Source organism: Pundamilia nyererei, unplaced genomic scaffold (assembly GCF_000239375.1).
Source record: "Pundamilia nyererei isolate P.nyererei 1_Seehausen unplaced genomic scaffold, PunNye1.0 scaffold00002, whole genome shotgun sequence".
Taxonomy (NCBI): Eukaryota; Metazoa; Chordata; class Actinopteri; order Cichliformes; family Cichlidae; genus Pundamilia; species Pundamilia nyererei.
The window spans coordinates 3,476,307-3,492,173 of NW_005187403.1; the positions used below are offsets into that span (position 1 = coordinate 3,476,307).

The 15,867-nt window shown below is 39.0% G+C and overlaps 2 protein-coding genes across 6 annotated transcripts in view; one reads left to right on the forward strand and one right to left on the reverse strand.

Moving 5' to 3' along the window:
• Window positions 1-1,518: 1,518 nt before the first annotated feature.
• On the reverse strand, window positions 1,519-7,087 carry ankra2 (ankyrin repeat, family A (RFXANK-like), 2). The gene is made up of 8 exons (XM_005720179.1): window positions 6,311-7,087; window positions 6,058-6,216; window positions 5,891-5,956; window positions 4,728-4,825; window positions 4,492-4,617; window positions 4,334-4,400; window positions 4,120-4,200; window positions 1,519-3,178 (listed from the first exon to the last, which is right to left on the reverse strand). Exons 1-8 carry the CDS (start codon window positions 6,609-6,611, stop codon window positions 3,123-3,125), a joined length of 954 nt encoding a protein of 317 aa, XP_005720236.1. The 5' UTR covers window positions 6,612-7,087; the 3' UTR covers window positions 1,519-3,122.
• A 5,670-nt stretch (window positions 7,088-12,757) lies between these two features.
• arhgef28a (Rho guanine nucleotide exchange factor (GEF) 28a) overlaps window positions 12,758-15,867 on the forward strand; it is a 53,046-nt gene continuing 49,936 nt past the window's right edge. For all 5 annotated transcript variants that reach the window (XM_005720180.1, XM_005720183.1, XM_005720182.1 and 2 more), the window contains exons 1-2: window positions 12,758-13,123; window positions 15,504-15,558. In XM_005720180.1, coding sequence (XP_005720237.1) covers window positions 15,526-15,558 — 33 coding nt within the window. In that variant the 5' untranslated portion in view covers window positions 12,758-13,123; window positions 15,504-15,525. The remainder of the gene's footprint in view (window positions 13,124-15,503; window positions 15,559-15,867) is intronic.

Consider the following 15,867-nt stretch of genomic DNA (forward strand, 5'->3'; position numbering starts at 1 on the left):
GTTTTTGTTTTTTGTGTTCTTGGTCAAGTACAGTTCTACAATTGAAACACTGCAACTGCTCTTCTGTAGCCATTCCCAAACTCTCTGTGACTGGTACTCGTGGTCTTTGATCAGTGGTTGTTGATCAATGGTCATGAGAATTTGCATAATTATGATTAAGGAACTGACCTCCCAGCCCATTGTTCCTTCACTGGGCTGGTTTCAGTCATTATGCAAATGTACTGTTTAAGATTAGGGAAACCTGCAGTCAGCTGAGACTGAAGAAGTCACTTGGATGAGTGACGAAACATTTCTCCCACAAAACGCTACGTCCAGATGAACAGAATCAACTTTTGGAGATTTACTTACCTGGATGATTGAGAATGCATCAAGAAGATGCTCTTCTGTAGATTTGGTGAGAAACCATGAACTGCAGGTTGAACTTGTAACATCGTTTAGTTCCTGTAAGGTCAGGGCAGTTGCAGACATTCTTTGTCTGCAGATAGTAACAGGGAGGTAAAGTATTCAGTAAACTTGAGGTATGTTCCACAATTTACACTTATGAAAATGAGGGTAAGAGGCGTGTTCTTGCTGGGCGAGTAACCAGGGCTGTCAATCCCTCAGTTTTACTTTATGGTCAAGAAAATGGAGAGGGTGAGTGTGACCATAAGTGTATATTAGAATACAGTTATAACAACTGCAGAATTATCTATGATGATAGAAATATGAAAAAGTCTTGAATCATTATATTTTGCTTCTAAGGAACCATACTTTAATTTTGGTTGAGTGACAAAACAGTGTAGCACACAGTTTTTAAGTACTTTACTAGCAGCCTGTTGCAAACACTTTCCCCCCTCCATTTGTTTAGTTGTCTCTATGGAAAATGCCAAAAATAACAATTTAACAGACAGAAAATTGTATTTTTCAAGCATCACTATGATTCCCAGAGACCTTGGATGAAGTGTAGTGTGCCCCTAAAGGAATCAGGGAATCTGGACAAGTGGAGGACAAAAGAAATGGCATGCTTAACACATGAGCAGTATCCAGTCCCAATACAAGATCAAAGATATGCATCTGGTCCTTTGTGTCATCCATCTACTTTTCACTGATGCCTCATCAGACATGGTCAGTATGGAAGGTTGACTTGACAAGCCATACTTAAACATGATCACTATATACGGAGGAGATCGGGATTTTGATTTCACCATAAAGAACACATCTGGAAACACGGTCATAATCATGGATAGGCCTCCCCAAAGTCCAGACCGCAACAGGGGTCAGCAGTCTGGGATCATCAGCCAACATCCAAGGAGCTTTGGGTGTCTTTCAAGAAGCTGGAGAACTATTTCTGAAGATTACTTTAAAAAACAGAAGCTCCCCTAAGAGAGTTCAGGCTAAGCACAAAGCATGTTGAATAGAAAACGGTTTTGAAAAGCCACAACAACAAAGATGGTTAAAGATAATTTAGACAATGCTTTAAATAAAAGACCGACGGCCTTTGAAGATGGCTGCTGAAGAGTCAAGATTTGCTTCAAGGACTGTTTTAGCTAAAACTTAGGTCAGAGAGGCAATGCTGATTTCACAATTTTATTTTTAAAAAGCCATTTTCCAGTTTTGTGAGTAGCTGATGCTGCAATCTGCATGAGCAATTTTGGAAATACAGCATTTTGGATACAAAGAAACAGCAGCTAAATGAAACAATGTGTCAAATTAATTAAACTTGGCAAAATAACAATTTTACCAGCCATTAAGGTGTGCGTTAAAATGATCCAGGGAGGGGGCATCCCAGCAAATCCCCCCCCGGTTACAATGGCTCAGTCACATCCAGACCTCAATCTGGCTGAAACGCTGTGGCAGGAGCTTAAAAGAACCGTTCATAAACGAATGTCTGCAAATCCCAATAACTGAAGTAAAAGAGAACTACTAAAAGAAGAGTGGGCCAAAATTCCTCCACAGTGATGTAAGAATACAGTGATACAGAAAACAAGCACCTCAAGTTATTGTTGCAAACAGTGGATCTACAAGCTTCTGAACATGGGGTGTTCTGTTTTTCACAAGACTCCACAAAGTCCTGTTAAAACGTATTTTCACGACTGTACCTCTCATTTGTAATGAGTATGTTTTTATTTTTCCCCCATTACATTTTATTTGCTTGTTTTTTTTCAGAGCATTATGGCCACTGAAGCATGAAACTCAAATTTTCTAGTGCTTTTCAGGGTAAAATTGTTCAACACAGGCTTTTCTTCCCATCTTATGAACAATATAAAAAGAAAAGCTTCACAGAATCACAGAATGTCATGCTGTTGGTTGTACTTTCAAAAGTTTGACATTTAAGTTAAACTGCTTAACTTCATTGACTCTTGCACATCAGATAAATATCTATAATAAACAGTATTACTATTGTCATACAAACAGCACCACAGCATTTTTGTGTCATTTAATTTTTGTGTGAGGTCTTTTAAAATTCACAACACATCTGAACATTTCGTATCACTACACAAAGAAACAAACTGACATCATAACAGTTTAAATTATTAAAATAAATAAATTCAATACATCAAACACAAAGATCTTCAGTAAACGGACCACAAACAGCTTGACAGAGTCATAAAATCTCGTGCCTCAGAAATATCCCGAGTTCAGAGAGTGCGAACGTGAAAATATTACAATAAAATAATGTAATAGAAGATAATAGGTTAGTCTTAGAACACAAAGATGGGCAAAAGGTATTAAATTACAACAACGTAAAAAGTAAGCTCTTTGCAACTTTAGAGCAAAGTCAATTCCAGTCTGCACTGCTCATTTGGCAACATACTACAGGTGGAGGAGAGTGCGTGGTGGGCTGTAGTGAAGAACTCAGCATGCTCTTTGACAACCAGTCAGTGTATAGTGATTGGATATGCAACTCCACAGTCAATGTTGAAAAAAGGAAAAAAGTGCAGAGCTTAACAGCTTTTAAGAGGGTTAAAACTGATGTTTCACACACCACAAACCTTCACTTGCATCATGAATAATATGAAGCTTATGAAATATCTCTTAAGGGAACAAAATACTCCTGCAGGCTGACAGACTGGCCATGCTACATGATTATCCAGCGCACAGAAGCATCTCTTCAGTATTTATTCTCCCTCAAGTGCAGCAGTTCACTCTCTGATCCCCATCAATAACTTTAGCAAGTGTGCCTCCATCACCTGTTGAACTAAACAGAGAAACATACACTGAGGTCATTTAACTGAACTGTGGGCTTTGTGGAAACAAATCCTGATTACTGCGATAGTTTATAAGCATTAAAAGTGAAAATTAAGAACAATATTCACATTTCCATGTGACCATTCTTCACTCTGAGAAAGGAGAAAGTGTGGATCTGGCAGGAAAAGGCGACTTTGTGTTTATCTTAGCAGACTTTTACTTTTTTGGAAACAGCAGCACTGTCAACAAATTCTTATCGACTCAAATCAAGTTTTACAGGACAAACGCCAGGACAATTACTAATTTTAGGCTTTGGCAGCAGGACAAAATCTAATTTTTTTTTTTGGTAAGTTCATGCCATGACCGAATGATTCATTATAGGAAAAAAAAGAAATCTCAAATCTAATTTCGCTGTCCTCAACCCATAAGGTATCAGATTTTTACAGAGGGAATATGCCTGTATATATTTCAAGCATCCCCCTCAGAAAAAATCCACCACAAACTATGTGGCAGATATGGAACAACAGCGCTGTGCTGACCAGTTCCAGCACATGCGGTGAGTGGAAGATGGCCTCCTCCACTGCATCCATGAATCTTCTCTGTGGTCTTCCTCTTTTCCTCCTGCCTGGCTGCTCTATATTAAACATCCTTTGTTCAATTGATCCACTACCTCCCCTCTGCATGTCCAAACCCTACTCTCTCTAAAGATATTAGCTGAACAGGTAAAATGAAATGAAGTCATAACAGTGCCTGGTTGTTTATTCCTTTAAAGAAACACACACACACTCTCTCTCATTTTTTTATAAATAAAAGTATAGTTCTGGGGTTTGTGCAGCAAACTCTAAAGTTAATACATATTAGAATACAGTCAGGGTTACTCCAGAGACAACTTGATTACTGAGACTGTTCCAGCATGTTTCTCAGCTGTGTTTTGCTCTTTTTCTCACATACCATTTCGGTGGCCCATGGCTACAGCCATGTCCATTGCATTGAAACCCGAATCCGACTCTATGGTAGGATCAGCACCGCTCTCTGAAAGACATGCAAACATACAAAATTTCAATCACTGTACATCATTCTCTGTTAGAACTCAACACAACTGCTTTGCTTACCCTTTAACAAATATGAACACAGATGTTCCTGCAAGTCAAAGATTTCTGCTCACCTAACAAGATTTCAACACAGCGCACATGGTTGCCATGGACAGCGTACAGCAGAGGGGCTCCTCCATTCTAAAAACCCACAGAGATAACAACATTTAATACCAAGATCACAAACTGAGCGGAGGCGCTACTTTAAACTAACTTTTTTATAATAACATACCCAGTCATATTCATTGACATCGACTCCACAGTCAATGAGCATTTTCACAATATCTGTGTATCCCTTACTGCAAGCCAAGGACAATGCACTCTCTCTCCCTTTGGCTAGGAGGTTAGGGTCAGCACCCTACAGCGAAAAGTGTCACAGGATGACAAACAGACAGTAAGTGAAGAAGTCTTGCTCGGATATAATAAACATATAAACAGAATAAAAAGTTTTCAATGAATATTCCGTACATTTTGAAGCAGGAACTCCACCACAGCGATTTGTCCGTGTGCAGCTGCCCACATCAGCGGGGTGAAGCCCTCCTCATCTTGGAGATTGATTACAGTCTCTGTTAAAATAAATATGGAAAATAAAACATAACACTGTATTTAATCTCCATCTACTGGTCTAATTACATTTTTAAACTTTATATTTTGCATACACAAGTAATTATCAAGATTCAATATCTGCTGGTAAACTGATGAAGAACTGTTGTTTTTCTCTTTTATGTGAAGGTGAATTCAATGTCTGAGAAAGAAGGATTTAAAAATTCTAAAAAAGCAGAATCTTTAAACATTTACAGTTAAAAAAAAAAATACACGCTTATCCAACAGCAATGAAAAATAGAATTAGTCTCTTTTGGAGATTTGGAAGAAAAAGGTCGAGTTTCTATTTACTATAACCTACTAATATCTACTTTTAAAGTCTCAGCAGCGAACAAGTTAAATGCCCCGAGAAGCAGCAGATAACAGGACATATATGAAACAAACTGGAATGAGGCTTGTCTAAAGGCATAAATATAAATAAAGCATCTTCAATACAAGTAGCTGATGTGGACTTATAACTTCTGTTAAACCTAAACATGTTTAAATGAAAAAGGAATCATTCTTCACTTTTCATGGGAATACCCAAACATTCATAAAATCTGGAAAGATGTCATCAACTGTCTGTCAGAGGTGTTCAACTTCTACATCCCTCTAAATGTTAAACTGTGCCTGCTGGGAATTTACCCAGTGGGCTTCTGACAAACACAAAAGCACTATGCTGGAAGAGTATGGATGCTCCTTCTATGAAACATGGGATAAAGGAACTTTCAGAATGTATCAGTCTGGAAAGAATAACATTGTTAAAGGAAAATGGAAGAAGTTTGTTCATATGGTTGGTTCATATACAGTTCACACCTCTGCGAACTAAACATTATAGAAGATTGAAAGTAGACCTAGTCTGTAAAAATGTGGAATCATTTATATTAATTTATGTTTCTATTTTAAAGTGTTGAACTTCATTGGTATATAATTTATGCATGTATGACAGTGATGTTTTTGGTTGTTACCGTGGTGCAATTTTTCATTTAACTAATTTTGGATGGCTTGCACTCCATGACAACAAAAACTGTAATCCTTTGACAGCCTACCTTGTTCAATCCTGCTGGCCAAAAACACCATCTCCCCTTGGGCTGCCAGCTGATGAATAGATAAAGCTGAAAGGAAACAAATGCATGTGTAACAATTACATTTTAACAATTCCGCTCACATAAAAACAACGAAAGAAACTGAAGTTGAAAGAAATGATGGTACTTACAGTGCACCAAAAGAGGTGTGGAAGACACCTCATTGCCTCGATGTTTATTGGTGAGAGTGGTGGACTGTTTGATCGGCGAGAAATGTTTGGTGGTGGATGGTGTGTAAACATGACGCACTTGTATACCCGGGGAAGGTGAGGTTTGGATGTTGCACTCGGCTGACAGAAGTAAAACACGTTTATTAGTATCGTGTATTCGACACAATCACAAGTTAATCTAAGACGAAGAAACAGGGTTTTGCTTTTTTCTTACCTTTAAACAAAACGGAAGCCACCTCCAGATCAGAGTTCACCTGATCCTGGATGTTCTTACTGTCCTCCTCATTGAGCGACTTTACAAATCTTGAGCAAACATTCATGTCGAAGCGGTTGGGTAAGATGAATTTGATGCCCATAGCGACATTTTGGGTGTTTGTGTCGTCTGGGCTTGCACCCACCGACTGCTCAGTCTTTATGGCACTCAAGTCAGGCATTACACAGATCCCCTCCATGTCCTCGGAGACCAGAGGGCACTCTGCGGTCCCATCTGACGCTGACACCGTAACGTTGTCCATCCCCGGATCACTCACTGAGCTTTCACACTGAGGTTAAACGGTGTACTATGCACGCTTGAAACACGGAGGAAATTTATGCTAAAAATCGATGGAAATCAGCACTCTGCGTCAGAGTCATTTTCATTTATCCTCGCCTGCGTACTAAAGGGACACAGAAAAGCCTTGCAAACAACAGCGTGTGAAACATATTAACTAGCAAACAACAAACGGTGGTTAACCAGTACTTAGCATGCTAGCTACTGTTAATGTAACCTTCGGCCCGGTACGCTGTGTATGGAGAACGGATTGCTAACCTTCATACAAATTAACCGTAACTATCAAGAAAGAAATATTTATTTTATAAAATCAATTAATCTAAGTCCATAAGCATTTTTAGACATTTTTTTCTAGATAAATTCCATGCAAGCGTCGCTCTTTTGTCGGTGTTTTGATAGATTTGCACATGCGCAATTGGACGTCTTTTAAACGTCGGTGCATCATCTTTTAAACTCCCCCTAGTAAGTTCCGACCGGAAACTACATCACACAAACAAAATACCAAAGCTGTTATTTAATGGTAGGCCATTTAATCGACGGTCTGTTACAGTTTGAAGCAAAGTTACCATAGTTTTGTATCTTCTATTTATTTTTTCTTTTTATTTCATTTAAAAAATGTTTTTAACTCAGTTTAGTTTTAGTTAGTTTACAGAGTGAATTTTCTTATTTTCCTTTTTAATGTTTGAATTTATTTTGAATGTTTGAGTTTATTTAACAAACTATCATATATTAAAAGTGAGGATATTTCCTCTATATTTTTGTTTTATTTGGTTTTATTTGGTTTTCCAAGTTCACAAAATCATTTAGTGAAGTCTGAAAAAAAAGGTTATTTATCTAATGCTTCAAATATATTCACCGTCTATCCTGTTCACTCAAACAAAATATCCAGTGTGCAGCAGGTTTCTGGGCAGAAATGCCATCTTGATCCTAGAGGTCAGAGGAGAATGGCCAGATTGTTTTGAGCTGTAGACAACAGCCACTCAAACAACCACTTGTTAGAACAAATGTATGCAGAAAAACATACATTGAACACAAACACTGAAGCAGATGGTCACAAGACCACAATTGGCGCTGCTCCTATCAGCTAAGACCAGGAATCAAAGGCTGCAGTTGTCACAGCCTGTGGATTATAGAGACTGGACGTAGAGAAAAGGACCCACATGCACTCGTGTGGAGGTAGCCAGAATAAAACAAAAAGTGAGCCCCTTTTCTGTTCACAAAAGAGCAAAGTGGCCATAATCCAAAAAGTGAAACATAAATCCAAAAAGGGGAAACTGAAAACTACAGTATAACCACTAGGAAACACACTCATGCTGAAAACCACTAGGGGCAAGAGAGACAGGAACAGAAACACATGGTCTGACACAGGACAATGGGGGGCACTCACTGTATATGTGCAGAAGGGCAGTTAAGGGAAGCGGAGACAGCTACTTTACACTTTAAAGTCACTAGGAGGTGCAAGCTAGAGCAAGTACACCAAGAATACATGAAACATACATGAATACCTGAAATATAAACATTAAACAAACCAGGAATCAGAACAGAATATTCAAATAAACACTAGAAAGTCCAAAACCTCTGAACCACTGGGTCAAATCCCCCAATACCATGACAACAATTTGCACAGGCTCATCAAAATTGAACAACAGAAAATTGAAAAAGTGCTGCCTCATCTGATGATTCTCGATGTCATTCTGTGAATTTTGGAGGGTAGGGTCAGAATTTGGCATAAAAGAGTATGGATCGCATTCATCCTGCCTTGGAGCAACGGTTCAGGCTGCTGATGGTGATGGAGTAATGGTGTCGGGGGATATTTTCTTGGCACACTTGAGCATCATTTAAACACCACAGCCTACCTGAGTATTGTTGCTGAACATCTCAGCCCATTTATAAAGACAGTGTAACCCATCTGCTGATGCCTGCTGCCATCAGAATAACACGCAAAATCCCAAAACTCAGATCATCTCAAATTTGGTCTTTAAATACACCACTGAGTTCACTGTACTCAGACGGCTTCCACAGTCAGCACCTCTTAGCACACAGTACAGCACCTTTGGGATGTGTTGAAATGGAAGATTGGTGTCGTGGATGTGCAGCCCACAAATCTGCAGCAACATGTGTGCTGATGTCATGTTAATATGGACCAAATTCTCTGAGGAATGGTTCCAGCACTTTTTTGACTCTATGCCATGAAAATTAAATTAGTTCTAAAGGCAGAAGGGGATCCAACCCAGTACTAGCAAGGTGCACCTAATAAAATGCTTAGTTTGCATATGTCTTTGGTTCAAGCTAAAGTCTGAGAGAAATGAATCCCACCTTGTGTGGACGCGTGTTCTAAATAATATTCAAATTATATAATTAAGTAGGGGCTTATGTGAGAAAAGCTACAAAAGCTGAAGAATTTGAGCTTGTTTACTTATTCCTTTTAAACACTTTGCCACACTAATGACAGGGAATTCAAACGTCCTGCCAATCGTGGTTATTTTCACGGCAAGGTCAACCTTACAACACAATAATCCGATTTAAAGGCCGTGACAACTATTTCCTCAGTGAAATCCTTTTATTCAGAAATAAATGTGGAATGATCCTTCCCCCCCGTCCCCCCTTTCTCGTGTTATGTTGTTTGTTTCACAATCTGTGTATTTCCATATCTCGCTTCCCTGCTTGCTGTCGATGTTCTGAAAGCGTTTGTGTTCTTTGACTTTCTCTGTTTGTTTTGCAAAGTAGAGATTTCTTAATGGTGTGATTAGGCTTTGGAGGATAAACAGTATTTAAGTCCCTGCAGTATTTATCCCTGCAGTCCTAAATAGAAGGTTTAATAGTGTTTTTACTGTATAATTTCTTTTAAAAAAAATCAGACTAACTGCCTGGTATCCATGCCAGCAGCTTTCCTCTAATGCTTCTGTGAGCAATGTTTACTGCTGGTTGATGGCTAATTCCTCACTCATGATTATGCAGTGTTTGAGTTAAACTTGGTAATCTATCACCGTGTTAAACTGCAAAGACACAGACGTTACAAATTCTGTGAGAGAAAACAAATACAGTTATTTGAATTATTGCCTTTGAAACCCCCGGATGATTTTTTGAAATGCTTTACATATTTAAGAAATCAGAGGAGGATTTGGAGATTGAAGTTATGATTCAAAATCAGTTTTTATTGGACTGTAACTGAAATGTTTTTTCAGCTGGGGAAAAAAAGGCTTCATTGAAACAGTGCGATGGCAGCTGCGCTGGGACAGAAACTCTTCTTGTTTTGTTGTTTTAATTGTTTTAGGAAAGTGCTTTTGTATCTCAAATATTAGCGCCTTTGTTTCCTGTTGTTTTGAAGTAAAAAAGTGATGGCGATGCTTCTCCTGAGGCCTTTTTGTTCTGTTGTTTTTGTTTTTTCAAGCTTCTAATGAGGAGGTCAAGGGTCCTGGGATGTCCATGAAGCTGCTCCAACAACACCAGGGGGTCTTGATGGAAAAAAAAAACCCTTCCAGGTCAGTTGCACTGAGGAAGCTGTGCCTTGTTAAATGTGACTCAGTGAACCTCAGTGTGTCTTTTTGTGTACCGCTCTCGCCATCTACAGGAAACAGGAATTGCATGCAGAAAATACAGCAGATTACTGCACCTTAACTACTTTGGAATTTAGTGTATGACATTACCGAGGATGCAAGTGGTATGTGGTATGGAAAAGCCTCCTGCACAAGTGTTGTTTATTTTAGTCACTTCTTGGTTACACCAGCAGATGGCACCATAGTCTTATGAATTCTGAAATCGGAGCTTGAACTTGAGGGAGGCTTTGTTCTTCTTTCAAGCTTTCTATAATCCTTTGATCACCCAATTAAGCAAGACAGCACTTTTTGGTGGACAGGGTGAAATTAACTGATATTGCCAACTGTGTGAAAGCTGGACCATCGTTTTAGTTCATCTGCTGCTCATTATTAGTTAGTGGGGGAACAGGGTTTATGAGTGACCAGGGAGCAGGAATTGTGGGAAAGTTGTCTTCTTTTTGTGTTTCTTATTAATGTAAAATGTCAGGATAAATTGCCCTCCTCTGTGTGCAACTAAGATGAGAATCCAGCTGAAAATGAAAGAGGTCTTTTTCCCCCCCGAGCCAGTTAAAAAGTAAGTATAGAGTCCCACACAAATTAAGCACTATTTTGAGACAGCTCTGTCCTTCTGCTATCAGTGTGCAATTAACTCCACTTGAGTTCATTTTCATAAAAAAGAAAATAACTACCAAAGTAGATTGTGCAAAAATCACCAATCAGCTTACATATTAAATGTGAGTTATGCTTGATACACCTGATGTCACTACATAAAACAGCTGTACAGCCACGTTTATTGAGTCAATAGTTCATGCTAAAATACTAAAAAGAAGAAGAATCATCTCAAAGTCCAGAAAGGCCCTTTCATTTGTACTTTTCCCTCATGCACCTGCCGATGTAAAAAGTCTTGAATAATCAGGCCTCATGTTATCGTAAAGACCTCAAAGTAGCACATCACCTCTGTAGAGCACTCAGCCTGTGAGCTTACTTGTGGTTTTAGAGTATTTAAAAGAAGAATGGGAGGCAGAGCCTTCAGCTTTCAGGCCCCTCTTCTGTGGAACCAGCTCCCAGTTTGGATTTGGGAGACAGGCACATCTCTACTTTTAAGATTTGGCATAAAACTTTCCTTTTTGATAAAGCATATAGTTAGGGCCGGATCAGGTGACCCTAAACCCTCCCTTAGTAATGCTGCAATAGATCTAGCTTACTTGGGTTTCCCACAATGCACTGAGTATTTCTTCTTTATTCACCTTTTTTCACTGTCAGTATGTTTATACATCACTTTGCATTGAGCCTAGTTTTGCTCGAGTTTTCTTCCTGGTTTCTTCCTTGGCAACAGTGGAAAGGAGGTTTTCCTTCCCATTGTTGCCAAGTGCTTACTTATAGGAGGTCATCTGATTGCTGAAGTTTCCTCTCTACTATTGTAGGATCTTTACCTTACAATATAAATGGGGTTTGTGGTTGTGATTTGGCACTACATAAATGAAATTAAACTGAACTGAACTGAAAGCTAGCCTTGATTGATGAGGATACATCAGTATATAAGATTTGTTTCAGCTGATATTGGCCATGTTGTCTGAAGTTGGCTATTGGCAACAACATGGAATTTATCAGTGTAAGGTCATGACCATTCATACATCCAGTCTAGCTTATAATATTAATAATACATTAGAATTCTGTGAAACACACTTATCGTGTGTGTATTTATACTATATTTATTACCATGTTAGCTAATGCCAAAAGTAGCCACACACCAAAGTGCTAAAATACTCAGTGAGAGACTGTATTACAAATACAAAGTAAAAGTACAACAAAAAAATGTAGTTAATGTATCCAAAACAGTTGTCAGTAAATTTCTGGACTTTACTGTAACAGCCTGCCTGGTACTTAAAAGATCCATTATCCCTACCAAGGACGTACACTCTACAACTATCCAACTCAAGAAGAAGTTCAAAGAATAGTGATGTGGCATGTTGATGTTGTATTAATGTGTAAGGTGCATTTTAACATTGGGGCTGATAAAGTGGAGCAATTTGTTTCTAAGGTTAATAATAATTAAAGTGTGGAAGAAGTGTAGTAGAATAAAAATGTGCTTTAATCACTTTACATTCTTTCCAGTTATTATTAATCTCTAGCTCTCTTCCATCTGTCTCCCTCCCCTTACCCCCAGCAGGTAGCAGCAGATGGCTGTCCTTCCCTGAGCCTAATTCTGGATGAGGTTTCTTCCAATTAAAAGGGAGTTTTTCCTTCTCACTGTTGCCAAGTGCATGCTTGAACAAGGTCATCTGATGGTTGGGGCTTTGTATTACTGTAGGGTCTTTACCTTACAATATAAAGTCCCTTGAGGCGACTATTGTGTGAGAAAATGTAACTGAACTGAAGTGAATTGAATTGACTTTGTACTTACAGTCTTTTCACCGCTGCTGCTGTGGTTTCTTTGTACTCGATCACAGTGACATCACTCAGGCTGATCTCTGATTGGAGAAAATTAAAATGACGAACACTAAACACAGGAGCTCAGTTAAAGGAAATGTCAAACGAAGCATTAAATGTCATTATGAGTTCCCTATGCTGGGGACGTTACATTTATAGAGACGGAATTAAGCACATGTCGCCACGTTTGGCCCTGCCTCCCGGAGAGGTTTCACTAATGCTGCCCGGTCCTTGAAGGGGTGGACCAAAAAAAAAAAAAAGGACAGGCAGCAAAGGAAAAGGAAAAACATTGGCGACACCTGCAGACTCCTAACCTGCTCTCTCTCGGAGCAAAGACATGGAAACCTGAAAGAAGCGGAAAGAAACAACTCATTCGGAATAAAAGGTGCATTAATAAAGTATGTTTATTAGTTACAACTACTACGCGGAGCAGAAGCGAGCGGCTCAAACACTTTCCAAATAGACTCCCGGAGCGAGAAAGCGGAGGGAGGGAGGGAGGAAAGCGCAGCAGGTAATGGGAAGCTGATTCATCCTCACTCGGAAAAGTTCCGTTTCACGCAGATTTTCATTAAAGCTTAAAGGAAGGAGCAGTGTGCAGACAGCGAAACTGTTTTCATGTACTTTTTAATTTTTGTATATATATATTTTTTTACTTGTTAATTGTTCACGTGAGGCGTGGATGGAGTGAAATGCTGGTGCGTTCACAGGTAAAAGGCAAAACGCGCTTTTCCCCCTGTCTATGTTGTCTATTCAAACCCGCTGTTGTGATCCCGGAGAGAGATAAATGATTCGTTTACTGACTGTATTTGACTGTTCAGTGCAGGGGTTTCGCTTCCTACTGACAGTAGCAGTGGAGATCATTTATTGTTCATAGGAGTGCTCACAATGTGTGCGGTCCCCCGTTTTCACTTCTTTGTGTGGCTGCTCCATGCATTAGTGTGAAAGCGAGGTGGCTTTCCTCTAAGTAATACCTTACATTCTGAGTCCGATAACTCTAATTTACGGAGACACTCATAAGTCGCCATACATCATTCATGAATTTGTGAGCTCTTTTATTAAGTTTAAATACGTCATGTTGAAAAGTGTGGAGTTATGCAGTTGTCATTCACTGTGTGCATAAAAATGCTTTCGACAGCCTGTTTTTGCAGCTTGCCATGTGAACGGAAATTAAATAGTTTAACCGTGCGTCATCTGAAAAAGGGCTGATGAAGACAGGGTTTACATACTCCCATCTATGTATGTCAAAATGCTTTCCAAATGCGTTTTGACAGCGTGCGGTTATGTGTAATCTTTTTTCTGTTTTCTCACGCTCCGTTCTGGCGTGCCTGGCCACGACTCATATCAGGTTTCTCCTTCATACTGAATAGTCAGACTGAGGACAATGAATGACACTAATGCTTTGCATAGTATTAGAAAAAAATAGACAATAAACGTTAATCCGTAGATGGTGGTGTGCCTTACTTTGGTTTCCTGGTCATCCAATCTTTGTTTTCACCTGCAGTCTATTCAAAAGTTGTTTTTGAACCCGTGAAGCTCAGGTGAGGTCTTCCTTCTGTGTTTGGACGTGAATCTTGTTTTGAACTTTCTATAAAGGGAAGATGAGCAGAACAATCGCATTTGTGGGCATTTAAAAAAAAATCTGTAATAGGATAGATTAACCATCATTAGTTGTACATCACAGTAGTGTAATCCTATGGATATAAGTAAAAAAACTTATTTCACCCATTGATGTGCAAATCGATTTATAATTTCTATGTAGTCTTTTTTTCTTTTTGATATCCTGTCTTTCTCCATTAAATTTAAACTACCATCAGAATTAGATCCTGCTCTATTCTTAAAAATTTAGCTAGAAATTAAAATAATCATTTCCACCACTGTAAATGAATTGACCTGCCCACCTTTCCTTTACGTACTTTTATATGGAAGAAGTGGCATAATCAAAAAATATTCAACAATCATTAAAATATGTGTATTGAAATCAAAGCCGAGAAGAGTATTCAGTTAATAAATTAATAAACATGAAAGCATGATTCCTGATTTTGGTTGGTTAAAAAAAACCAACAACACAATTTTAACCATAATTTCTTCAAAAGTGTGAAAACTTGCATACTGGTAGATTTTTTTTTTAACGGTTCATCTTTTAAAAGCAGGAAGTACTTAATCTACCCAAAACTATAGCTGTTTTTTCATTATGGTTACCATAAAAAAAAATCCTCAATATTTTAGCCAGGACATTCACGTGGCTTACTTTCTACAATTAAATGAAAATTTTCCTAAAATAAAATCATGGCTACAGTTTATTCATGCAAGGGAGCCATTTGTGGGTTAGGATTACATTAACATTCGGCTCATTTAATGGAACTTTTGCCTGTTTGGGACATGCAAAAAGTCTGCAGAGCCACAAGGCCTGCTGGATGTGCCCCAGCTGATGCAGATGAGTGTCTAGACAAAGCGCAGCCTGCAGACCTGCTGTGCAGCTTTGAAGTCATGCACTATTCACAGCTGAGACTGAAGTCACAGTGGATCAGGTGTGTGCTGATGATACAGTTACCCTTTCTACCACTGCTGTATCCTGTCTGAAGGCTATTGTTTTTCCATTCATGCAGGCAGCGAACTAAGCCCTATAAGAGTCTTCATCTTACTCACCTCAGGAAATGTTTTGAAACGTGGCACACAAAAATAGCAAGCGATCTCTTGGTCCTGACTTTGGGAGACAGTGGGGCTAAGAGGAGGGTCAGATCTTGGAGGTTAAAGTTTCACGCCAAACAATAACATAAGTGCAATAAATTTGGTGCAACATTCAATGCTTCAGTTGTAGCATGGCTATAGGTTACATTAGGCGGTGCTGTTTTTAACCCGATGTCATAGTAACACCTCTGTTTTGTCTCCAGGTCTTTGGTGGATGGAGAGAAAATGGACGTGAACCAGAGGGAGCTGCCTTTATTTGTAAGTGACTACCTCCTTAGCTTGTGTGTGTATGTTTGCATAATGCAGGGTTGTCAAACTTATTCTGCATGATGGTCCACAGTTTCCATTACTGTCAAAGACACATTTAATTCCAATTCATAGAAGAACAAGAAGTGCAATTTGAACAGCAGGTGTTTATTTTTTACATGCTTATTCTGAATTCTATTCTATATGGAAAAGTTGCTGTAGAAACTCTGGCTGATTGGGACCCACACCCAGTTTCACACCTTGGCTCAGGCGATTAGAGGATCATCAGGGGGTCCTTTTGTCCCTCTGTGGGGGGAAACT